The 26,339-nt window shown below is 34.1% G+C and overlaps 1 protein-coding gene across 6 annotated transcripts in view; it reads left to right on the top strand.

Moving 5' to 3' along the window:
• The window catches only part of LOC128211426 (uncharacterized), a 104,860-nt gene that overhangs the window by 60,233 nt on the left and 18,288 nt on the right, over positions 1 to 26,339 (top strand). For 5 of the 6 annotated variants that reach the window (XM_052916202.1, XM_052916201.1, XM_052916203.1 and 2 more), the window contains 11 exons: positions 612 to 668; positions 840 to 1,859; positions 4,598 to 4,948; positions 6,163 to 6,221; positions 15,156 to 15,392; positions 15,504 to 15,728; positions 17,737 to 17,764; positions 19,779 to 19,876; positions 21,477 to 21,574; positions 24,909 to 25,075; positions 26,270 to 26,337. In XM_052916202.1, the coding sequence (XP_052772162.1) occupies positions 612 to 668; positions 840 to 1,859; positions 4,598 to 4,948; positions 6,163 to 6,221; positions 15,156 to 15,392; positions 15,504 to 15,728; positions 17,737 to 17,764; positions 19,779 to 19,876; positions 21,477 to 21,574; positions 24,909 to 25,075; positions 26,270 to 26,337 (2,408 nt within the window). The remainder of the gene's footprint in view (positions 1 to 611; positions 669 to 839; positions 1,860 to 4,597; positions 4,949 to 6,162; positions 6,222 to 15,155; positions 15,393 to 15,503; positions 15,729 to 17,736; positions 17,765 to 19,778; positions 19,877 to 21,476; positions 21,575 to 24,908; positions 25,076 to 26,269; positions 26,338 to 26,339) is intronic. The other variant, XM_052916204.1, reaches the window with a different exon arrangement.

The raw sequence follows: 26,339 nt of genomic DNA, 5'->3' as shown, positions 1-26,339 counted from the left end.
AGATCAAAGATGCACTGCAATGGTTTGTATTAAAATAGGTCAATCAAATACCGTATGAACCCACATAACTCCCAAAATTGTGTCTAGGCTGGTTTAAACATACCATACCATCGGAAAATAAAAATTAATAATCCTAAGCAAATAAACAAATTTAGTTGATAATTGACTGTTTAGCTTGAACATTATCACAGACTTGGTGGATTTCAAGTGCTGGATTTGCTTTAAAAATCGACCCCGTCTTATAAACGAGTCGAGACAAAAACACCAGATTTCATGGGCAAAGTTAGGGGGTCGTCTTATAAGCGGATCGCCTTATAGTCGGGAAAATACGGTACACATGTAATGGTATGCTATTTATTAGTAATAGCTGTATGTAAACTCTTTTTGAATGTACTTATAATAAGAATAATAATAATAATAATAATAATAATAATAATAATAATAATAATTATAATAATATTTTATAATTATTAATAATATTTTTAAGATGTTTGATCATAAACCACGTTGTTAAATAAATGTTTTCAGAAGAATTCATGAAAATAGTTTTAAACTTGATTAATTTTTTTGTTTTAAGATTTTTCCATTCATTTTCTTTTACTTTTTTTCAGAATCAGAGACCACTGATAACGAAAACAACTGTCAGGGTCCACCTTTGCCAGTACATGGTGAATATTTTTAAAAATCTATGTTAAAAACAAATCATTTTGGGATACATTAGTACATTCCTATTCAAACGATGACCCTTTATTATTTGACTTAAGAATTTCAGTTTCATGAGGTGAAATAGTCAACTGCGCTATCAAAAAATATTAAAATAATTTTGCATTCAATTCCAGGTAGTACTATGGACTTTCATGATTCAAGAACTGTTCATCTTGCATTTTATGAAGTTTTGAAACAGAAAATACATCATGCAGAAATTACAGGGGATGAAGAAAAAGAGACTTGTGATTGTACAGTTATAGGACATGTTCAAAAAGTTGAGGATGCGATGAAGCAAATCCATTCCATTGAAACAACGTTGGCAAAAAATGTGATTTCTTTTGATGACATTAAAAACTGCAAGGTTGATGCAGAAAGTTTGAATCTACATGCATATTTTGAATACCAAAATACTGCAGGGACGGACACATACTTCTACTTGAATTCGGCCAGACGTAAGCTATACATAGTGTCAGAAAACCAGCAGAAGGCTGATAAAGCTACAAATTCAGTAAAAAATGTAATTGTTAAACAGGTTTTAACAAATACTGAAGAATCACATACAGAGGAAGAGACAAGATTTGAGGACAATGTTTGTGTTATATCCATGCCTGGAGGAACAACAAATTTTATTGGAGCAAAAGCAGATGTTGAAAGATGTATCAGCAAAAGGACAACACGAACGAAAACAATTGAAATCCAGAGTGATGAATCATTTCGTCTACTGTGCAACTTTGGTGTGCAGAATATGATTGATTCAGACAAGGTATCAATAGTTGAAATAACTTCAAACAACAAACATGGATTTGTTTTAAAATCTACATCTGAGGATAATCTGAAAACAGGGGAAATAATTATTAGAGCATTTGAGAAATCAATCTGCCTACAGGTGGTATGTATGTCCCAAGATCAATTCCAAAAAGAAGACTGGACTGATATTTCAAAGCAGCTTTGTGATAAGCACAGTGTTGTTGCAAACATAGAGAATGTTGAAAAGGTATGCAATGGTGAAGGAAATCATTTGGCCGAAAAGCTGTGTACATTTTTGAATTGGAAACTTTCAGACTATGTGACTTTGAAATTGTCAAACAGGGATCCAAAGGAAGCTTGGGAAAGTATTTTGCTTTATCCAGTTCCTGAGGAATACTTTGCTGGTGAGTTTTTTTTTTATATCATAACTAAAAAGTTAATCATTTAATTTTTAACGTCCTGGATTTGAAAGCATTCTGCAAATAAATTGAAATCAAAAGTCTTGATAGGCCACAATGATAGTATTCATGTACTGTAATAATCTGTCCATCCAATTGTAAGTTTGTCCATTGAAAAATTGTATTGAATTCTATATAACTGAAACAAAATCAGCATGTTTAAATACATATATATATTATAAACTTAGTCAACATTAATGCGACAAAAATTGTATACCTATGGGTTTTATTATTTTGTTATTTTTATCACCTTAGTAATACCATGGTCGTCTTCCATTGTATATTCACTCAGCATTTAGCTGCTTTATTATACCCCCACAAACGAAGTTTGGGGGGGTAAATAGGAGTGAGCTTGTCGGTCGGTCGGTCGGTCGGTCGGTTTTCATGGTTTCCGGACGATAACTCATGAAAGGCTTGACAGATTTGAAAACTTTTTCGTACACAGGTGTTACATCAGAAGATACAGGTCAAGTTCGATATTGGGGCTGGTGGGGCCAAGGTCAAGGTTACTGTTACTAAAAATAGAAAAACGGTTTCCGGACGATAAATCATGAAAGGCTTGACAGATTTGAACAATTTTTGGTACACAGGTGTAACATCAGAAGATACAGGTCATGTTCGATATTGGGGCTGGTGGGGCCAAGGTCAAGGTCATTGTTACTAAAAATAGAAAAATGGTTTCCGGACGATAACTCATGAAAGGCTTGACAGATTTGAACAATTTTTGGTACACAGGTGTAACATCAGAAGATACAGGTCAAGTTCGATATTGGGGCTGGTAAGGCCAAGGTCATGGTCACTGTTACTAAAAATAGAAAAACGGTTTCCGGGCGATAACTCATGAAATGCTAGACAGATTTGAACAATTTTTGGTACACAGGTGTAACATCAGAAGATACAGGTCAAGTACGATAGTGGGGCTGGTGGGGCCAAGGTCATTGTTACTAAAAATAGAAAAACGGTTTCCGGACGATAACTCATGAAAGGCTTGACAGAATTAAACAATTTTTGGTACACAGGTGTAACATCAGAAGATACAGGTCAAGTTCGATATTGGGGCTGGTGGGGCCAAGGTCAAGGTCACTGTTACTAAAAATAGAAAAACGGTTTCCGGACGATAACTCATGAAAGGCTAGACAGATTTGAACAATTTTTGGTACACAGGTGTAACATCAGAAGATACAGTTTGGTACACAGGTGTAACATCAGAAGATACAGATCAAGTTCGATATTGGGGCTGGTGGGGCCAAAGTCAAGGTCACTGTTGCTAAAAATAGAAAAACGGTTTCCGGACGATAAATCATGAAAGGCTTGACAGATTTGAATTATTTTTGGTACACAGGTGTAACATCAGAAGATACAGGTCAAGTTCGATATTGGGGCTGGTGGGGCCAAGGTCAAGGTCACTGTTACTAAAAATAGAAAAACGGTTTCCGGACGATAACTCATGAAAGGCTTGACAGATTTGAACAATTTTTGGTACACAGGTGTAACATCAGAAGATACAGGTCAAGTTCGATATTGGGGCTGGTGGGGCCAAGGTCAAGGTCACTGTTACTAAAAAAAACGGTTTCCGGACGATAACTCATGAAAGGCTAGTTTTTCTTGTCAGCAGTGTAACTTCTTAATTACTCAACAGAATTAAATAAAACAATACATGCATGATAAAAGAAGATGCAGTGTGCAGTAACCTTGGAATTATGGCCTCTTTTCAAAGGAATGGTTTGCCATTCCTGTGTCCAGGTGGCATTTGGGGGTATTCGTCACTCCTGTGACAGCTCTAGTTTTTGTTTAATGTGTATCTACTAAACATCACTATATATATACTCAATCTTAAAAAATGTATTTCACAGTCAAACTTAAAATTCCTCCAAAGTAGGTGAGGTCTCTTGCTTGAATAATTTCATGTTTACTAAAATGAATGGAAATGTAATTTTTTTATCAAAATTGACATTGACCTTCAAACAAAGAAATTTCCAATCAAGTTTTTCAGTATCTGTAATTATCATTTCTTTTGACCCTGTAGCTGGTACTTGATTTTCGGTATTTATGAAGCATGACAGACAAATAAGTTTTTGCATTGTCCAGCGCATTCTGAGATTATTTTGCTTTATTCAGCAGATTTTTTTTACCGGATTTACTTAAGGGTGTTCTAGCTTTGTACGCAGCTTGTGAACTCAATTAAATTTTACATTACAGAGATTATTTTAGTCACAATTATTCATTTATTGTTATTTATTCACATTTGCTAATATTTTGGCTCACCTTTGATCATCAATATTAAAAAACTGATAAAAACTTTCATTTACAACTTGATCACACAACATTTTTTTTTAATGTCTTACACAATTTTTTCAGAACAAATTATAACCAACATCAGTGGAACATTGAGCGTCTCTTTCCTATGAGTAACTTTGACTGTTACCTTTGTAGAATGTTAAGGTTCTCATAAACATTTTTTGAAATATGAAAAATTAACGATGCTGTTTCTTGTTTAAGGGCAAAAAACACCCAATTAGTAGTAGGTGTGTTTATATTGACTGTCATTATATTATATCAATGTATTGCATTGAACAATAATTGCCTATATTGGCTTAGTAGGCTAATCAACAAATGTCGTAGTAATGGCCATTGTTTTATTAAATTTTGCATAAACTTACTGCAATACTTATTTACAATCTTAGAGGAAAACACCAAGGCCGGTCATTCGAAACAAAGATTCAAGATAACCATAGGGAATAAAGGAGTTTTCAAGTCATTTCATAACTTTGATGAGAGCTTGAAAAAAGGACTTGGAGAAGTTCGCATGAGAAGCCATGTGTGTATACCAGTTGGTGACCATAAGCAGTTTGAAAATCTTTCGAATCTTGTGAAACGCATTGTCTACAACATCAAAGAGTGTTTTGTGAAAATAAGAACTGAGGCATTGGTCATTGAGCTCTGTATTGCAGACAGGAGTATGTTTCAACAATGTCAGTCCACTGTTGAAGATTACTTGAAGACACCAGGGGAATGTACTCTATTGAAGCATCTATGTAAGTACTTGTGTGTAAAAAACAGTCAAAGAATTATGTGTTTACTGATCAGGCTTTTTTGTCATTTCTTTATAAGTTATATAGACATGCGAAGACCTACAAAGCAGGGTAGTCACATCTATAGACTACTTTTTTTGTAGTTATCAACTACATCGTTCACAATTTACTGCTAATGAATAACTTATACTTGACTTCTTCTAGAGACTTAAACTTTGTAGATACAATGTACAATGGACATGTGTTATAAAATGACCCCTATTAATTTAGGGGTCATGGGATCAAAGGTCAATGTGAAGTTGACCTGATGTTTTGGGTTCAGGAGGTCATGAGATCATGATGACATAGATTAGCTGTTTCTGATAAAAGAAACTTGTGATGTTGTTATGTTGTCACACTAATGTATGCAATTTTTCTTGATTCTGATAAAAGTAAAAAAATCCTTTCATGAAACTTGATAAATGGTTAGAAGGTCATTAGGAGGATATGCATGTCATTTATTTCGAACAAATTGTGTAGTTTGCAGTGGATTGTATGAATGTCTTTCAGTCCATACAGAATATGGATCCTACAATAACTCTTAATTATGCAAGCTATGTATATGAATCATTTTGTTTAAGTGTTAAGGGACCAATAATGCAGATCTTTTAAAATATTGTTTCTATGGCGACAAACCGGTAGGCGACAATTGAATTGCTAGCAATACTAGGTGATTTGGGTTCTTTATGCCTCCTTTTAAGAAGGGACATGTCAGCATTATAACATGATATTGATTTGACCTAGGACCATGTTATTTCAGTGGTAGGTTGCCAATGACCAGTAGATGACCCCTTTTGTTTTGAAATCAGTTGACCAAACTGTAACAATTTGATAAATATAATCTATAGTTATTATAAATATAGTTTCCCTGTTGTACAGCTTTTTTTTTTTTTTATGAATTATTGGCTTGACTGCCACTATGCAACGAATCGTTGTTCTCAAATAGTAAAACAGCTTTGCAAAATATGAAATGGGAGATAAATTGTTTGCACAAGTTTTGATAAATGACAATGACATATTTACTGTAAGACACATTATCCATAACTGTGTAGAAATTTGCAGTTTAATTACACCATTTATGTGAAAAAGGTCAATACAGATATTTTAGACAAGTTTACAATGTTTAGAATTTAAAATTGTTTTAACATTCTTGTAAGTTTTACTCTGGTATAAAACAGGTATTTGTCAGCCTCCAGTTAGATGCAGGATTGTGAAAGGAAAAGTTCATGAACAAGAGGTAAATATGAATTGAACAATTATACTCATTTATTATCCATGGTCAACAGCCAATATGAGTAATTTATTTTGGGAAATTTTATGTATTGCATCTTTATATGATCTCTGGTTATTCACTCTTTGAATCAAGCTACTTCTACTTTGCACTTCTTAAAGCTGCACTCTCACAGATTGAACGTTTTGACAACTTATTTTTTGTCTTGGAACAAGCCAATTTTTGTGAAAATCCATGGAAACCAGTCATATAAGACTGCTGACAAAAAAATAGATCGCAGATTTTGATATTATTGTTAAAAAATGGATGTTTCATGCATTATATTTTCTTAAACTGTTAGTAACGGTTTAAGCCATAAAACATTAACTGAGAACGGAAATATGAAAATCTGCGATCTAATCTTTCGTCAGCAATCTTTTATCATTGGTTTGCAGATATTTACACAGAAATTTGCTCTTTCCAAGACAAAAAAATAAAAAGTTTAAAAATGGTATTGCTCCCACCTCAGATTATAAGTATCTTCCATGGCCGAGAGTGTAAGATAGGTTCATCCCGACCTGAGCGTAGGGTGTTTTGCGAAAACGAGGTTCACCGATCTACTTATCTGAGGTGGGAGAAAAGGATATCCATTAATTTAAGGCATGTGTGTGTGCATTTGAGAAATCTTTTCCGGAGCAGAACTTGAAAAGTCTTTGTGGTATTGACTTCACACTTCATATACAGATACCGTATTATACTGTGTATAGGACGCTAGGATAGAAAGGATGCAGGCAAAAAAAATAATGAAAAATCGGATGAGGAAACTTATTACCATAGAAATGACGCAGTTAAAAATGTCAAAAATAAGCAGACACCATTTTTGTTATGAAAAAAATTATTAAATTGTGAAAATTGCAAAGGTTATTAGATAGTACAACACATGTGCATAAATAATAAAATAACCATAATAAGTTTGATAACAATCAACAGTAGCCAACCAGTATTCAATTTGTCATTGTGAAATTAACCAATCGATAACTGGTTAGTTTAAACATTATATATTTTACAACAATTGTGAAGAAAGCTATGATAACTTATACTAAGTCACTCTCGTTGGCTCGATGTTGCGCGAGAGTGTGGTCTTGTGTTGTGGGGGAAACCAGAGTACCCGGAGAAAACCCACTTGTCCGGCTTGGTGACCACTAACCAAACTCACATTCGCCCTGGCCGGGAATCGAGCCCGGGTCACCTTGGTTAGAAGCAATAACTGGTTGGCAATTACCTTAAAAAATGTTACGTCACTTGTTAATCTGTCTATAACAAACAGGTGGTATAATGCATAAGACAGAGATAGTGTTTCACCCCTTTACACATTGACAATGCACAATTAGGCCAGTTCACAAACTGCATGTTTATTTATTATTTTAATGCAGACCATATCAAAACTTAAAATAATGAGCTACTTTTATTATGACTTACACTAGTGATGCTAATTTTACCCGATTTAACACTGCCTAAATCCATCAATTAAGTTCCTTTGGAGTTAAAAATTTAAACAAACACAATTTCTTCCATTCACTTCTCTATTGAAGCAAATTTTGTCAAAATTGTTCTCGAAAAAATGTCAGAAGCCTAATACTATTGGTAGGATGCAGGCGATTTTTTCATTTAATTTTGGGTCAAAAAGAGAGTCCTATACACAGTATAATACGGTATACCTCATTGAGAAGAAGTGCATTGCTCAAAAACTATAACTCTTGGTGCAGTAATTTTTAAGTGATTGCCCTTTGTTTTTTTCATTCTTATATTTTGTTTGGAGCATAACTTGAAAAGTCTCTTGCGTTATTTACTTTAAACTTTATATATAGATATATCTCATTGAGGTGAAGTTCAGTGCACAGGAACCATAAATTTGGCTGCAGTATTTGCCCTTATGTATGTAGCATAACTTGAAAAAGTATCAGAGGTATTGACTTCAAACATCTTAGACAGATATATCTTTCGAAGGAGAAGTGCAGTGCTCAAGGACCATAACTCTGGTTGCAGTATGTTTTTAGTTATTAGTTCAAAGAAGAGGGGTATATTGTCAAAGGTCAAGGTCACAGTGACCTTTAATTGTAAAAGCTTGTCCAAGTGATAACTCAAGAATGCCTGCACCCATGGCCCTAATACTTGACTTTGAGGTTGGGCCTGACCAGAAGATGACCCCTATCGTTTTGGGGGTCATTGGGCCAAAGGTCAAGGTCACAGTGACCTTTAATGGTAAAAGCTTGTCCAAGTGATAACTACACAATGCCTGCACCCATGGCCCTCATACTTGACTTGGAGGTTGGACCTGACCAGTAGATGATCCCTATTTTTTTGGGATCATTAGGCCAAAGGTCAAGGTCACAGTAACCTTTAACGCAAAAAAGGTAACAAATCTTCTCCTAGTGATATCTCAACAATGCCTTAACCAATGATCATCAAGCTTGACATGGAAGTTGGGCCTGACCAGTAGATGACCCTTTTTGATTTTAAATGTCATCGGGTCAAAGGTCAAGGTCAGAGTGACCTTAAATGGGAAAAAAGTTTCCAGTAATCACTCGACATGGCTCTCAAACTTCACATTTAGGTTTTTGGTGAACAGCTGATGACTCCTTTGGATTTTGAGGTCATAGAGTCAAAGGTCATGGTCATAACACACTCTATCCTCACTCTTTGAATGGTCATAATCTTTAAACTGCCTCAGCGGCATCCAATGTCAGTGACAGATCAGCTGTGATTTTGGTCTATGCATATTTAATTCAATTGTCCATATAATTCTGACAACATGGCGCTGGGGGGGGGGATAATGTTTTGACAAACATCTCTTGTTTGTTTTGGGATTCTGCATAGCCTTGAATGACTATATAATTGGTAAGATAGATATGATAGTAGTGCATTACATTTTTTTGTTTGTCTTGATCCAGGCAAATATGATACTTTATGAGAGGTGCAGTGCATGGGAAAACTGTTGATCACAGATTTAGCCGACTTCCAAACAACGGTTGATGTGATGCACTATTTCCCTCATGAAAACCAACATTTTTCACCAAAGTACTCAAGAGAGTCCTTCATTCATTTGATAAATGCTATGTTTAATTGAATCAAAGCTAAATCACTTACCAGAAAATTAAAACAAATCATTTTATTTATAAACATGAGAATATAAGAAGTTCAATCTTGTTAATCTGTTGGCTCACAGGGTTTGCACTGACTTGAAAAGTAATTGAATTTTAGGCTGCAGGTTGAAATGTTCATAATTCTTTAAAAAAGACCCCTTAAATTTACCTTTTTTGTTGCCTTGACTGCTGCTTGAAAGGCCCGTAAATTCCCGTGTTCTTTTCTGGAATAGAAATGGTCCATCTTCACAAAAAATGTTTGGTCTGCTAATAACTCTTTGCTATTCAATCTGTTGGAGTGTATGTGATGATTGCTATTCAATCTGTTGGAGTGTATGTGATGATTGCTATTCAATCTGTTGGAGTGTATGTGATGATTGCTATTCAATCTGTTGGAGTGTATGTGATGATTGCTTTTCAATCTGTTGGAGTGTATGTGATGATTGCTATTCAATCTGTTGGAGTGTATGTGATGATTGCTATTCAATCTGTTGGAGTGTATGTGATGATTGCTTTTCAATCTGTTGGAGTGTATGTGATGATTGCTATTCAATCTGTTGGAGTGTATGTGATGATTGCTATTCAATCTGTTGGAGTGTATGTGATGATTGCTATTCAATCTGTTGGAGTGTATGTGATGATTGCTATTCAATCTGTTGGAGTGTATGTGATGATTGCTATTCAATCTGTTGGAGTGTATGTGATGATTGCTATTCAATCTGTTGGAGTGTATGTGATGATTGCTATTCAATCTGTTGGAGTTAATGTGATGATTGCTATTCAATCTGTTGGAGTGTATGTGATGATTGCTATTCAATCTGTTGGAGTGTATGTGATGATTGCTATTCAATCTGTTGGAGTGTATGTGACGATATGGTATGACTCCAACGGTACAATTTTCACGAGCACCTGTTCAGTTTATTTCCATTTTGTTTCGATTTTGCTGTGAATGTCTTGCATTTTCAACAAAAAGTTGTTGCTTTTTGCGTATCCTTGTGGGGTTGACCAAGAAAATAAACACAAAGCAACATGCTTTAAAAAATATAGACATAACTTCAATGGGCGAGTCTCAAAAATCCCATTTTAAGTTGGAAAAATCTTAAAGGAGAACTAAATGTTTGACAGGTTACTTTATCATAAATATGTGTTAATTTCATACCATGCTATTTGTGATAGTCTTTGAAAATATGTGTTGATATTTGTGATTAAGGCCACACCAAATTGATAACTTGTTCATCAGATTTTTTCCAAAAAATAATGGGGTGAGCGAGCGAAATAATAATAAAAAATATTTGTTTTGCATTTAGCAAAAAAGAGGAGCGAGCGAAGAGCGAACAAATATATATAGTCATTTAACTCACTTTAGCTCACATTTTATTCGCTAAATATTAACTAAACAATGATATTGTAAACAGTACAAGGATAACATCCAGTGAAAGAATGATAACACTAAAAGATAATTCTATACAAATATTAGTTTTGAGATGCTATGAAACAAATGCTATTTGAGATCAAGCAAATGTATTTCTTTTAAATATTTAATAAATGAGAGAACTCAAAACCATAGTTTTCCAGTTTTTTAAATCTTTTTGAATTTTGTTTTCTAAATACCCTATGCATGGCTAAGTTAAAGCCTGGACACAAGCGCCAATGGTCACAGCCACCTGCATGCCCAATGGCCTATCCAAATCTATTAACTAGGTTTTCCACTTTTTCTTAGGAAGCTTGGTTAAAAATAATTCTTTATTAAAATACATTGTCATATCTCATGCCATGGAAATGACTAGACAAGGTGACTTGAAAAATAACTCACAAAATAAATGTAGGCATTTGCAATCAAATATAAACTACAGCTATCACTCTTGCAATGACTACACGATTGGCCTCGGTAGCCATCTTAGTTCTGGAAGAGAATTTACAAAAATCCTACACCATATGGTAAACCATTTCAGCACCAAATATGTCACAGAAAATTCCAGCCAGCGCCAGATTGATTTTAGGCTTTCTCAAAATTTAACGCCTATCTTTTTTAAACTTGCAGATTTTCCTTATTTTTTTTAAATATCTTGTCCAAATTTAGACAAGTTATAGAAACACAAAAGACACACTTACTTCTTTTGTACTGCAAATACTGATTGTGTCAATTTTCTTATATAGCAAAAAAATATTTCAAGAAAATACATGAATATGCAATATGTTTTCATAGACAAAAACCAATCAGCATAAATATTTTACACTTGAATGATTTCCTTATATAGTTTAAATATACACATGAACATCTAAAAAATCTACAAACATTTTTTTCGCACCACAAAGTGTGATTAATACCTTTTTCCAATCACACAGTCTGACACCATTTATTTTTATCCTTTTTGACTAATATTTACAAAATATACACAATCTGGCTTGTTTAATGTTTTTTTTTGTGAAAGGGAACACTCATGGGATTGCATGAAGCATATAGGAATGTCAGTCAGGTTATTTTTTAGCGTCATCCTACTGTCCTCGATCATTGACTCATCGGCGACCAAGGCCTCCACCACAAACACACCCTTGTTGCCTCGTGGGGACAGGAATTTCATGATCCGCTGCATTGGACGAATCTGAAATTTAATGAGCAATATTATACATAAATGTTCATTGTAGTTTAATGTAGTATGCATTACTGAAACAGTTTGATGATAAGGCCTTTTTTATTTGATTCTATGTTTTACGAACACCGCCGCTCAAAAAAACTCATTTTTGAAATAAAAATAAAATTGTGATTTCGTTTTTTTTATTTCCGCCGATGAAACTTTATAGCGGCAAATCATTAAAAGCAGAGGACATCACAATAGCTGTAAAAATATCGGTTTAAACATTTCTAAAAAAGTTTAAGCCAATGAAAAACATTCATCGGATTTGCAGGCTGGTGCTAAAAATCTGGTATCCGATACCTGGTATCCCTTGGTATCCGGTATCACTTTCTGATACCGAATTATGTTGATATCAGGGTTAATATCAGATGATAAATCCAAGTATCCACGGTCCGTTATTAATTGCTTTTTGACAACCAATGCATACTTTAAATAACACGGTATCAACATAATCAGGTATCATAAACTGATAATGGCTTTTCTCGATATCGATACCTGGTACCGGGTTTTAGCTCACGCGGATAATCCTTTGCGACAGGATGACTTCCGGTTTATTTCCGGGTTATAGCAAAGTATAATAACAGCGATAAATATGGACTAATTATTGCTCCAGGTTTGTTATTATTTATTTATTTTTATTAGATTTGTCATTTAGAAGAGTTTATATTACATTACTGTGATAAAATTTGAATGTCATGAGTTATAAATCGCTTTACTGTTTACCTGGACAGTTTAGTTCTGGTGGGTGGGTTAGATGGTTCAGAAAAGACTGCGGTTACTATTCTTATTGGAGTATTATTAATAACAAAAAATATCATCTATTCTAAAACATTTGTTTTAAAAATTAACACAAATAATACATGCGGCTGTTTTACTATCTGACAGTGATAATCTATCATGAGGAATCTGTATGTACATTACCAGGTACAGTATAACTATGTAATAGTCTTATGAATGAACATATATAAATCATATCTTAGAAAGAGTAATTATGTTATGCTGTCACCTTTGTAGTGTTCTCAGCTTCTGAATGTTTGTTACTAGTTAGTTATGTTTAAACATTATGATGGCCACCGGACTAGTCACAATACACCCAGGCCTGGGATTAAATCGGGGTCCAGATTTTCTTTTAGCCCATCCATAAATAAGTCTGAGAGTAACTTATTTTTTTTATGAAAAATATACTTTTAATGTTCCATTCCTTTCTTTACAGATATGATTCAAATATGCTGATGTTATCTACTGAGACCATCACTTTCAATGAAGAACATCACTACAATCGGTTGGGCTGCTAGATTGGTAGCAACATGATGTAAGCTAGTGCCTGTTGAAACTCTATTGTTGGTTGGGCATCTATTGCTTACTGGACCGCTATATTGATGGACCAAACGTGTTGGTTGAACAACAGTTATTATAAATGGTTGGACCGGAAGTGTTGGTTGGACCACCAGTGTTGTTCGGACTGCTTGTTGGACAGAATGTGTGATGGACAACTAGTATTATTTGAATCACTGTTGGATAGACAGCTTTTGTTTTATCAGACAGCTATAATCAGTTGATTAACAAGTTCCTGGATCGTTAGTTCCTGGCTAATAAATATTCCCTGTATAGAAGGAAACAAAAAAGCTCTTTTGCTAACTGTAACAATGACATGGTTGGTGAATTAGTATCAGACAATTTGCAGCCAAGATAACACAGTGAAGTGAAGCCGATTCCTTAATATCTAAATGGCAAATAAATTTACCGAAAATAGTTGATTTTTTATGTCACTTGTCTATTATAACATGCATTTACAAAGTATAAAGAGTGAATAATGAAAATATGAAGTGAACTTGTCAGATAAAGCAAAAACAAATGTGCACACACTTACATATTGACTTGACATTAAAATAGAAAATCATAGAGAATACATCATAGCTTTTGCTTTTCTGTGTGTTTTTTTCCCCCGACCAAAAAATAAAATTCCAGAAATGTAATTTCACAAATGTAATAACACAAGAAAAGTGGTGCTCGTTTCTTGGCCAAACTTTATTTTTCTATTACTGTACATGCATTGCATATGAATTAAATAAACACTATACTCTGATTTGTAGCAAAATAAAAACAAACATGCATAAATCATTAAATGTATATTTTAAAAGGCAACAAATAATACAAAAAATACATCATATTTGCTAACAACCAAGAAGTTAAAATACACACCTGAAGTTTTTACCTGGATAGGTGTAGTAGGTATAGATGACTGATTGGAAACTGTCTTTTCAAGGTAACAGTCATCCGAATTCCCGTCAAACATGTCCGAACCAAATTCAAACTTTGGATTGTCACTGTCATTCACAATGAAATTCAGCACTTCTTGCCCAGTATATATACGTTTACTTTAAGCGGAAGCCAAATTAAAACAAATACATTTGTCCAAAATTTAATCAAACTTTAAATGGTGGTAGAATTGTCATTTGTTGACGTAATTTTCAAGAATCAGGAAGTGAAATAAATGTTTTCATGTTTTCAATTTAGTCTCGATCATCTAGACGCTTGTATCCGGGTCTATATCGTTCATTGACTCTAATTAGAGCGGCTGCATGATTGAGATAACCGGTGCTTTGATAATTGTAACGAATGAAAAACACGGTTAGACGGGAAAAGGCTACATTCTACTAAACAAATTAGCGCTCGTAAAAAAAAACTATTTTAGATGGTGCGGGCGCAAGTGATGAAAAAATGAAAAAAAATAATTTGCATTTCTGAAGAAATAGGTGCGGGAAATCCGATGAACAAGTTATTAATATGGTGTGGCCTAAAGATATTCCTTAAAAATCAAATTTAATAAAAGAGGTTCAAAACTAATCTTATTACGTAACTGAATAACGCACATGATAAAGTTCAGGGAGGCTGTGCGGCAAAACTATTCCAATTGTTTCCCACCAGTGCTTTCAATGTTTACATCGTAAATTGTAAGGTTAAAGTATAATAAATTTATTTTTTTACCCACAATATTATTATAAAATTTTGATGGAAACTTTTTGACTTAAACTAAGGTAAGAGCTTTCCATGCAATTACGTTATATTCATAACTCATCATTATAGTGACCTGAGCAAGCAGATTATTTTGAGACTTTTATGACTGTACAAATCTTGTGTTGACATTTTCTTTAATATTTTTTTTTGGTTATTGGTTATAGGTTCATGTGATAGTGAATTCAACTTCATCAGATTTGCAATTGAATCATGGGTATATATCAATGAACATTCTTGAAACAGCTGGTAAAGAAATTCAGGACGAGTTAGATAAGAAGTATAAGAAACATATCGCTGAATGGGATATTGCTGTCACAGAGGGATATAATCTTCCTTGTATGAAGGTTTTTCATGGAGCTCCTTCACGATTATCGAAATCGACTGCAAACAAAACGTTTGAGGTAGATATTGCTCTGTAAATTATAATTATGCGGATTTGTTGTATATTGTGGGGTCAATTTCTAGCAAATGATATATTATTAAGTTCTCATTCATATTTGTTTTACTTTCAGAAACTAGAACAATTTGTTTATAATTGCTTGAAAACTGCTGAATATCTTGGGTTCAAATCTATTGCTTTCCCTGCATTTGGAACTGGTAAGCAATTGAAGTACCCAAAGAATGATGTAGCTATGGCGATGACGAAAGCTATCAGCGATTTCTGTGTGAGATTTGCAGTGTGCTGCTTAGAAGAAATCCGGCTTGTGCTGAACGAATCAGACGACGACCTCATTCATGTAATATTTAGTTTTTACCCATATCATTGCAAAAGAAAGAGTACATACAAATAATACAATCAATACAATTGTTTCTTTAATAACAATTATGACCTTTTTTGGTATTATTAGGACTGTTGTTGTTACCACATCATTTTGTGCATTTCTCCTTATTTCAACATTCTTGTCAGTTTTTCCCCCAAAACCACTGACGTGAAATATTAAATGTTTTGTGTCCGACTCGTTTAAGAGACCTTCGAAAAATTAGTGAAAGCATTTACAAACAATGTTTAACCAAATGACTGTAAACATGATGATAGAACATCATTTTAATGATTCTTAATAGTGAAGTTTTTATGTCTCTGCCTGCCTCACAAATACATAATATCATAAAATTAAGGAACATCATTTAAGGTTATGAGACACAATCAACAAGGTTCTACTAGTTTGATAAATATACATCCACTACATCTGTACCAAATACATACTGCTATAACGGAGGTTTATGTATGATTTCTACTTTATATTGATAACAATGCTTCAGTTTACCACACTTGTCATTCAAAAGTTTTGTTTGAATTTTGAATTTTTCAGCAGAATCTTTTTATGAGAATGTCAGAAACTAAATTAATCTGCATATTATTTGAACTTGTTAAGAGATTTTTGAAAAGGCCATATTTCTATAGATATTATGTACAAAAATCAGTCTTAAGATGTTATCTTTAGTATTATCCAATCATGATGACACACAGTGACACTTGGTGAAAAAGTCTGTTGAAACAATGTCTTTAAGTGTTGAAAAAGTCTGTTGAAATAATGTCTTTGAGTGCTAATCACAGTTACTCCTGGCCTCTGAATGAGTGACTCCTGGACCAATTTCTTAAAAAATCTTTAGCATTACAGTCTAAAAGGCCTTATTTAAGAATTGTGTGGCTGTGAATTCCGTGAGTTATGCATACCCTGTTTATTGACCTGTTGTCAAAGCAGGGTTCCAAATTTCCTCTGTATTGTTTATCGGCTATTTGCCAAATCAGGCTGTGGTCAAAGAAAAGCCCCCAGGCTGCACTGGTTAAGCTTTGACAGATCAGGTCCATTAATTTTCCTTGAAACTTAATCAGAATGCCTCTAATAATATGTTTTATTAGTTTGAAACTTAAAAACATGGGCTCAAACTAGGTAACAGGGTCAAATCTAAATGCTTCTCTTTCTACATTATTTTATTTCACACATTTGCAAACAAACTCATATCTCATATCCAATGTTCATAAGAGTCCATTACTCTGCAGCCTTATTGCATTTTTCGGTTGGAATGTTTCATCAACACATGATTTCCATGCAAATCTACTTTGCTTAATATGTCTGGGGATGTACCTTTAGATATTGCTAATTTTGCAATTATGATATGTAAAAATATATGGAAACTATAGCCCAGAAGCCTATATTTAACCAAGGTAAACAAATGCAGAGATCCAGGCCCGACAAAAACAACATGACATTAACAGAATAACACAAAACATTTTTACTGTGGGTGAAACTAGTTTCACAAATATTATTCATAAAAGTTTGGGTAGCTGCCTTGGCACAGGCAGCTAAGTAACTACTCACAAACAGTTTAAAGCAATTTATGAGTGCTGGCTCAATATTTATCAATATGTGAACAATAAAAATGATATGCCTTTTTTGAGTACTTTGGGAGTACTCCTTTACACATTGCAAACAAGCAAATAAATCTGTCAGTACGACAAAAAGTATAGCTGTCCAGATATGGAAAAATAACTTTAAACTTCCGGCATTCTTGAATAAATGCCCTTATTTCAATTCAAACAAGTGTTGTTATTATTTCCATACATAGTGAAACCAGGTTGTCCATTACTCCGGAAACAATAGAACATAAAAAGATTTAAGTAAATTATTTAACATTAACATAGTTGAAACTAAATTTTACCTATTAAATGAGAAGTCACAACCTCTGTTTTCATAATATTTGTTTTGGTGTGTCTGTAATTTTGACCATATTGTGTCATTTTAGGAATTTGAGACCTCGTTGAGTAAGAGAGGTAAGCACTTTTGTTTGTCATTTCTGCGTTCATCAGAGCATGAGATGCTTGGGTTTATGTAATGTCTGTTAGCACTTAGTTTGTTATCATTCTTGATATGAAAATTGTGAGTTTAAGAATATCCATTGCATTTGATTTTGAGTTCAAATCTGGGTCATTGGACCAAATATATAAACATTATGTATACAGGCAACTAAATATCACTGAGGTTGCAAAACACTTTCTATACCACCGACACATGAAGTATATTGGAGTTGCCCTGTGGTCTGTTGATTGGTTGGTTGGTCAGTCCATTGCAATTTTCCTTGTCAGAAGCAGAAGTTAAAAACTAATTTCTTGAATTTAATTAAACCTTATACAATGGTAAAGCACAATGAGGGAAAGTGCAGTGTACAAGGAGCATAACTCTAGTTCAACTAATTACAGAGTTATTGCTCTTTGTTACTTGTTTTTGTCTGGAGCATTATTTGAAAACTACTGGATGAAGCATAGTTTCACTTCATACAAAGGTCAAGAACAATGAAAGGAAGTGCACTGTATAACTCGATTTCAGCTAATTACAGAGCAGTTGCAATTTGTTACTGTTTCTTGCCAGAATATAACTTGAAAATGACTGGATAGAATCTGATAAAAACTTCATTCATACAATGGTAAAGCACAATGAGAGGAAATGCAGTGTACAGGAACTATAACTCTGTTTCAGCTAATTACATTGTTTTTGCCCTTTGTTACTTTTTTTGTCCAAAGCAATTATACTGGAAGACTACTTGAAGGAATTTAATTCAAAATCATATAATGGTAAAGCTCATTAAGAGGAAGTGCAGAGTATGGGGAGACATATTGATATTATGTTTGCTCAAGTTGTCTGTCTATCTTTTAGTCCATCCATCACTAATTGTGTCCCATCCATAATTATTGAACCGCTTGAAGTTTTGAAATAACTTGCCACAAATGTACACCATATTGAAATGATGTGAAGAGTGCATGCTACAGCCAGCTCAGTTAAAGGTCAAGGTCACACTTTGAGGTCAAAGGTCATATGACTTTAATTTGTTTCCCCTTAATACGTGTATGTCTTTACCACCTTAACACAGGATTTTGAAACAATTAACAACAATTGTTCACCATATTGAGGTAATGATCAACCAGCTTGGTTCAAGGTCAAGGTCACACTTTGGGCGCAAAGGTCATTTGACTATAATATTTCTATTTTTCATGTCTGCCTCATCTGTCTGGAACCCCTTGAAGGATTTTGAAATAACTTGCCACAAATGTTCACCATATTAAGACAGTGTGCAAGTGCAAGTTTTAATGAGCTGGGTTTAAGGTCAAGGTCAAACATAGAGATCAAAGGTCATATGAAATCCAGTATGACTATTATTCATGTCTGCATCATATCTCTTTACAACTTTGAAGGATTTCGTAATAACTCTCCACAAATGTTCACAATTTTGGGATAGTGTGTAGAGCACAGTCAACTTAGTTCAAGGTTGAAGGTCATATGACTCCATATCTCTTAAACCTGTTGGAAGGATTTTTTAATATCTCAACAAAAATGAAACCATATTAAGAAAATGAGCTGAGCGCATGTTAAACCAGCTCGGTTCAAGATCAAAGTCAAACTTTAAGGTCAAAGGTCATATGACTTTTATATGACTATATTACTACGTGTATGGGGGAATGCTGTGTCATTCTAACATTGAACATTCCGTTGTGATTTTGCAGAAGTCATTGCTATTCACCTCATTTAGCCTACTCATACCTGTATAACTGTATGCTTTAAATGAACATACATGGATGACATTGCATTCATAACAAAGTGTACACATACAGTACAAGGAACATTCCCAACCACTTTATTTAACATGTTAAGAATTATACACCAAATACATCTGAAAACGATGCATTTTTGGTCAGGATGGATCCTTTTCCTCTTTCTGATTAATTTTATCCAACAAATAATCATTTTTGATACAATTACCGGTATATGCTGTAACTTGCTAATATTTTTTAGTCAACATACTTGATGGGAAGAAACATACAGAAATATCCGTGATAGGGAAGAGTGAAGATGTCCGCTGTGCGCTTCAGTCCATGCAAGAAATAGTACAGGTATGATAATTATGATAACAAATATATATCAAGTAATTTACTCTCTTTTTTTCTAAGATTTGAAAAGGTCTTATATTCTGAAAAAAAGTGTTTTGTTTACCTTACATACGGTACTTAACACCATCTTGTATTTTTAGCCGGATTTTTCATCGAAAAGTTACGGGTTATAGAATGGCGAAAACCGGGCAGGCGGGCGGGCGGGCGTTATCAATTCTGCGTTAAAGTTTTCATTTTATGTAATAAAACAATAGTTTTTATCCAATGGTTATCAAATTTGGTCAGACTATTTGTCTGCATGTTATCTTGAATATATACGAATATGGGTCATCTCGGGTCAAAAACTAGGTCACTAGGTCAAATCTTTAGAAGAAATACTTCACGATAATAAATTCAACAATCTTTATCAAATCTTGATGAAACATGGTCAGAATGCTTTTCTGCATTATGTCTTAAATATTTTTTAATATGGGTCAACCTGGGTCAAAATCTAGGTCACTAGGTCAAATCCTAGGAAAAATATTTCAACATCATAAATTCAACATTTTTTTCATATCTTGATGAAATTTGGTCAGAATATTTGTCTGCATAATATCTTGCTTATTTTTTATATCGGTCATCCCAGGTCAAATTCTAGGTCACTAGGTCAAATCTTAGGAAAATATTTCCACATCATAAATTTAACAATTTTTGTCAAATCTTTATGAAACTTGGTCAGAATATTTGCCTGCATATTATCTTGCAAGTTCTTTAGTATGGGTCATCCGCGGTCAAAATCTGGGTCACAAGGTCAAATCTTAGGAGAAAGAATTCCAGGGTCATAATTTTATTTATTTTTTGGTAAAATCTTTATGAAACTTGGTTAGAATATTAGTCAACATGTTGTCTTAAACATGTGTGAATATGGGTCACCTCAGATCAAAAACTAGGTCACTAGGTCAAATCTTAGGAAAAAAATTCCCGATGTCATAAAATAAATTCTATGCTTACCAAACGATTTACCTATCAATATCAGTCAACAACTAAATTCAATTGCTATTTTATAAACACACATCCCAATCATGAATTTCATATCTACCCATATTTTCAAAAATTTGAATTTGAATTCACTAAAAATATTTGTGTACATGTACATGAAATCTTAGATGATAAAGTGTGTCATCTAGGGTAAAAAAATTGGTCTCTGGGACAGATCTTATTGGAAAAGCTGATGTATTTAGAAAATGTTCAAATGGAATAGTTTCTGTTGATCAAGTATAAATACGGGTCTTTTTGGTTAAAAATACTAGGTCACTAGCTCAAATATATAGGTTTGCAAAATTGCATCGTCAAAAAAACCCCCGGCTTTAATGCGGTGTTGCCGCATTGGTGTCTTGTCAATGAAAGAATTCCCAACCTGAATGAGGGCGAATATTCTATCTTAAGAATTAAGTTATAAGAACTGTTGAATAATATATTATATAATTGTAATACTTTTCCAACTTATATGTTGACAAGTTCTATTAGAATATTATGTTGGAAAAAAAAATCTTGATTGTTTCTATTACCATTTACACGAAGGCCTGTTTCCTTTGCAACACTTTTCCTGATATCTTTTCGACAGGCAAAGTTCAGCGCGAGATCTATGACACATGATGAACCAGTTGTGCCAACGATTGAAAGGGATGGTGACGATGGTGAAAATGAAAAGCAGCAAGGACGGTAAAGATATATTTTTATTATAAATTAAGTTTTAAACTTGTACAGTTACCTTATATAGTTTGGGCATTTTAAATTTAATTGAATAAAAACATAGTAATGTAGTCTTATATGAAAATAGTGTTTTTTTTGTGGAACAGATCGCATTAAAACCTTCACCCTGTCCATTAGGTTCAAGAATGTTATATGCAATGACTAAAGCTAAAAAGGCAAGTTGTGAATACAATTTTATAAGTAGCATTTTGTTCATGAAATTAAATTGAGTGTAAATTGGTACCATTTCCCGCCGAACCCAATGCTTTCGAGAGGGGTATTTTGTTTTGGTGTGGTCCATGCTTCTGTCGGTGCATACATCTGTTCTTCAGTATGTATAGTTTTTTCTTCCCTGAACCATAACTTGGTAGGTGGTAGGGATTGGTAAGATAATGTTCAAACTCATTTAGAATGTTCCACTTGATGATATCTTGACCACTGGTAGAAGTGGTTCACATGGGGTTGGATCCTAGGTCAATGGGTAAAATCTTGCACAAAAATTTGGAACACACAAGAGACATTATATTTTGTGCAATAGTCATAAAACTTAATCAGATTGTTTTCCTTCATGTCTCCTTATATTTAGCTGAGGCACAAAATATGGGGGTATTCGTCACTCCTGTGACAGCTCTAGTTTTGTCTCAGGAATCATATCAGGGGAACCAAATCTTAGTAGGGATTGATTAGATTATGTTCAAACCTGGTCTTAATGTTTCCCTTGATTAAGTCTCAACCGTTTTTAATATTGGGTAAAAAACTAGGTCACCTGGCTAATCATTAGAAAAATATTTAAAATACACTTGAGGCACACTTGAGGCATTCTATTTGGTCCACTATTCTGAAATTTAATCAGAATAATTATTTCCCTTTGATGAATGAACTTTTGGACAAATTTAAAACTCAGTCATTTTTCATACATCTGTTTTAGGTCATTAGGGCAAATCTGATATTTTTTGTCTTAAACAATATCATTGTAAAAAAATTAGGTCATTAGTTCATATATTAGAAAAAATGATTCAAACAAACTAGAGACAATATATCTTGTCCAATATTTTGCAGTTTTAAGCTCTACTGGCCAAAGGCCAGAAGTGCTTATGCGATAGTAATGTGTACGTAGTATGTGCATCCGTGCGTTCGTGCATCTGTGCGTCTGTAAACAATTGCTTGTGAACACGATACAGTCTTCAGTTTTGATTGTATCTCGATGAAACTTGTACAGTATCTAGATATCCATTAGAGCTGGGTTCCTTTCGAAAACCAGCCAGATCCGCCCATGCATGCCTAGATTATGGCCTTTGTTAGTATAAAAAAATGATATTGTGTATACAATTGGTTGTGAACATGATACAGTCTTCAGTTTTGATTGTATCTCGATGAAACCTCGATGAAACTTGTACAGTATCTAGATATCCATTAGAGCTCGGTTCCTTTCGAAAGCCAGATCCGCCCATGAATGCCTAGATTATGGGCCATGAAAGTTTTAAAGAAATGCTTTCTATTTTTAGCCAGGTCTGCATGAGCTAATTCTATTTTTAGCCAAGTTTACATGTACATGTAAATTCAAGTCTAGAGTTAAGGGAGGCAATTTGCAAGGCTAGGATTTTGAGAGACAATTTGCTTTTTGCTTCTGCAGTTGATTTTGTGAATTACTCTGCCTTGTTCTTGTTGAAAGCCCAAAGGCCATTTTTTAGCTTTAAGTTCTGTAGTTTGCGCATTCATCTTATCAAAATTGGTTGTGAATGTTTAAGTTATGCACCTGGTGTCATTATGGTCATCAAACTTGACATGAAGGTTGGGCCTGACTAGTAGATGACCCCTATTGATTTAAGGTCAAGGTCATAGTGACCTTTAATGGTAAAAGGATTTTAAAGCTTGTCCGAGTGATAACTCGACAATGCCTGCACCCATGGCCCTCAAACTTGACTTGGAGGTTGGGCCTGACCAGTAGATGACCCCTATTGATTTTAGGGGTCATCGGGCCAATTGTCAAGGTCACAGTATCCTTGAATGATTAAAGGTTGTCAGAGTAATAACTTAACAATCCCTGCACCCATGGCCCTCGAACTTGACTTCAAGGTTGGGCCTGACAAGAAGATGACCCCTATTGATTTAAGAGGTCAAAACTCCAGGTCACCGTGACCTTGAAGGCAAACTGGACAAATTTCCTGGACCTATGGTCATCATTACTGGCCACAGCCAGGGTTCACAGGTTTGGTAAACATAAATCTGGAAAGGTTTGAAAATCTTTGTGTGTTCGTGCATCCATCTCAGCACAATTGATTGATTGTTCAAATTGATCAATGTTGTCCTAGGATGCCCTTGACTTTGACCTTTTGTCCAACTTTTTTTAACTTTTAAAACTACAGAAATTTTTACTATGAGTACAGTTTTGAAAGCATTTTTTTTTTTGTCAGACGACTTTTACTTGGCACATATTAAAATAGTTTATGCAACTAATCTGCTTACAATACTTTCTGGGCTCAGATGTTGAGCGTGCTACGTTTTCAGGTTACCCAAACCCAAAACATAAACTATATGTCTGTTGCCTTTTACCCTTACATACATGCTCTGTATTGATATGACCACAAAAGCCATGCCAGTAGAGCATAGGCCCTTTTGGGCCTCTTGTTCTTATCTAATCTTGATGAAACTTAATCAGAATGTTTGCCTTAATGAAATATCTTATGGTTTGAAACTTGGTAATATGGGGTTAAAAACTAGGTTACTGGGTCAAATCTAAATGCTACACTATGCACAATATTGTTTTAGTTCAAACAGTTGCAAACAAACTCATCTCTCATATACAGTGTTCATAAGAGTCCATCACTCTTGCAGTATTGCATGTTTCGGTTGAAATATTTCACCAACATATGATTTTCATCCCATCTACTTTGCCTTATCTGTTGAGGGATATCAATTCAATGAATTTACTTGTTTGTTTTGTACCTTACTTCGGATGCTTTTGTCAAAATAAATTATAAAGGGATCTTCGTATTATGAGTATTTACTGTTTGTATTCATTTAGCTACACATATCAATTTATTTTCTTAAAGATAAGTTATAACTGTATGTTTGGCTGCGTATAAAAATGGAACAGTTTGGGTGTGTGGGTGGGGGGATCAAGTGAAACACTTTCATATCTTGAGGTATCAATCAGAATTATCACTTCTTACTCATGGGATGTTTGTTTCATGATTGAAAGGATCATAATGAGTATCTGACTGCAAATGAGAGTTGAACTTTATATAAGGTCTAGACATTGAGGTTTTGTAATCTGAGAATAGAAATATAATGCCTACTTTAGGTTGGAGGATGAACCATCCGTCCAATTGTATGTGGTGATCAAGGGCATTAAAATGAATACAGCAAAACAAGACCTTGAAAAGTTGCTTAAAACTAAACGCTCACCAAAAACGCTGATTTACCAGATGGGACAAACTGAAGCTGTAGTGAAATGTGCTTCCGCTGAAGGTAAGTTTAGCAACTGGTTAAAATGTAGAATATGTACCGTAATTATTCTTTTGCTGCAAAGAGTATAAGTAAGTGAAACGCTTGTATTAAGTAGACGTTAAGGGCCTTGCACAGAGCAAAAGTAGGTAGGGAAGGTCAAAAATTAAAACGTTACAAAGGTTTATGTTTTATTTAGTTTTTAGGAACGGTATTTTGGGAGTAAAATAAACATTCTCGATGACATGTTTTAGGTAGTTAGGAGTTGACCAAATTTTACAAAGAACATTTTATCCGATTTTGTATCAAAAAGCATTCACAATATTTTTAGAAAAAGTCAGCTGACATTATAACTACTGACTCCTTAGATCAACAATGTCTTGAGAGTTCTTGATGATATCTTTTCAAATTAAGTTATTCAATCAAATAATGAAAAATAGTGGATGATATTCGTTTCCTGGTTACAAAAATCACCACAAAGCCTCAAGACATTGTCTCTTGGGTAGTTCTGACAATTTTGACACAAAAAAATGATTTTTGTACTAAGACATTTACAGAAAAATGATAATGCTTTCTGATTGGAAATCTGATAAAATCTTCTTGTGTAAAAAAGTTTAACTCTTAATTAAAGGTTCACATGTTGCAACAACGTTTGCACCGTGGAAGGATCTTAATAAATGACATAAATGATGTGAAGTTCTGTACTTGGGGTTTTATATATTATTGCTTCGCCCAATAGATGCAAAGTTATGGCCCTTGACTTTGTAAAAGAATGCAGTTTTTGCAATAGTGTTTAGCAATGTTTGTATGCACACTGTTCATTATATCCAAAATGTTTCATCCTGCAGCCCCTAAGTCAGTTTATTATTTATGTTGGCTTGTAATTTCTTAGATTACTTTGTCTAAGGTCAACATTTTGATGACCTTATTTAGTAAAATGACCGTTTTTGATCATTATTTCTTGTGATCCTAAGTCCTTATAATCAATATAAAAATTGGTCATGGTTTAAGGGCCAGTTAATCAATGGTCAATGTCATGGTGACCTGTATAAAATAACTATTTTGAAACACTTGATCCTACAGTACTCAATTTAGTACAATAAGTATTTTTTCTGTAACGGTAGAAAAACCCTATTGATTTTGAGGTCTCTTGGTCCTACGTTGAAGTTATAGTGACATTAGCAAAAACTCCTGAACCCAACTATGGGCATATTACAGATGCAAGGCAACTACTACTACAACAAAAAGATAACAGCAATTTACGCTTCGAAAAGGTACCACCACAGGT

The sequence above is a fragment of the Mya arenaria genome, chromosome 12 (genome assembly GCF_026914265.1).
Source record: "Mya arenaria isolate MELC-2E11 chromosome 12, ASM2691426v1".
NCBI classification, from domain to species: domain Eukaryota; kingdom Metazoa; phylum Mollusca; class Bivalvia; order Myida; family Myidae; genus Mya; species Mya arenaria.
The sequence above is the reverse complement of the archived record's forward strand: the minus strand, read 5'-3'. Positions and strand labels throughout refer to the sequence as shown.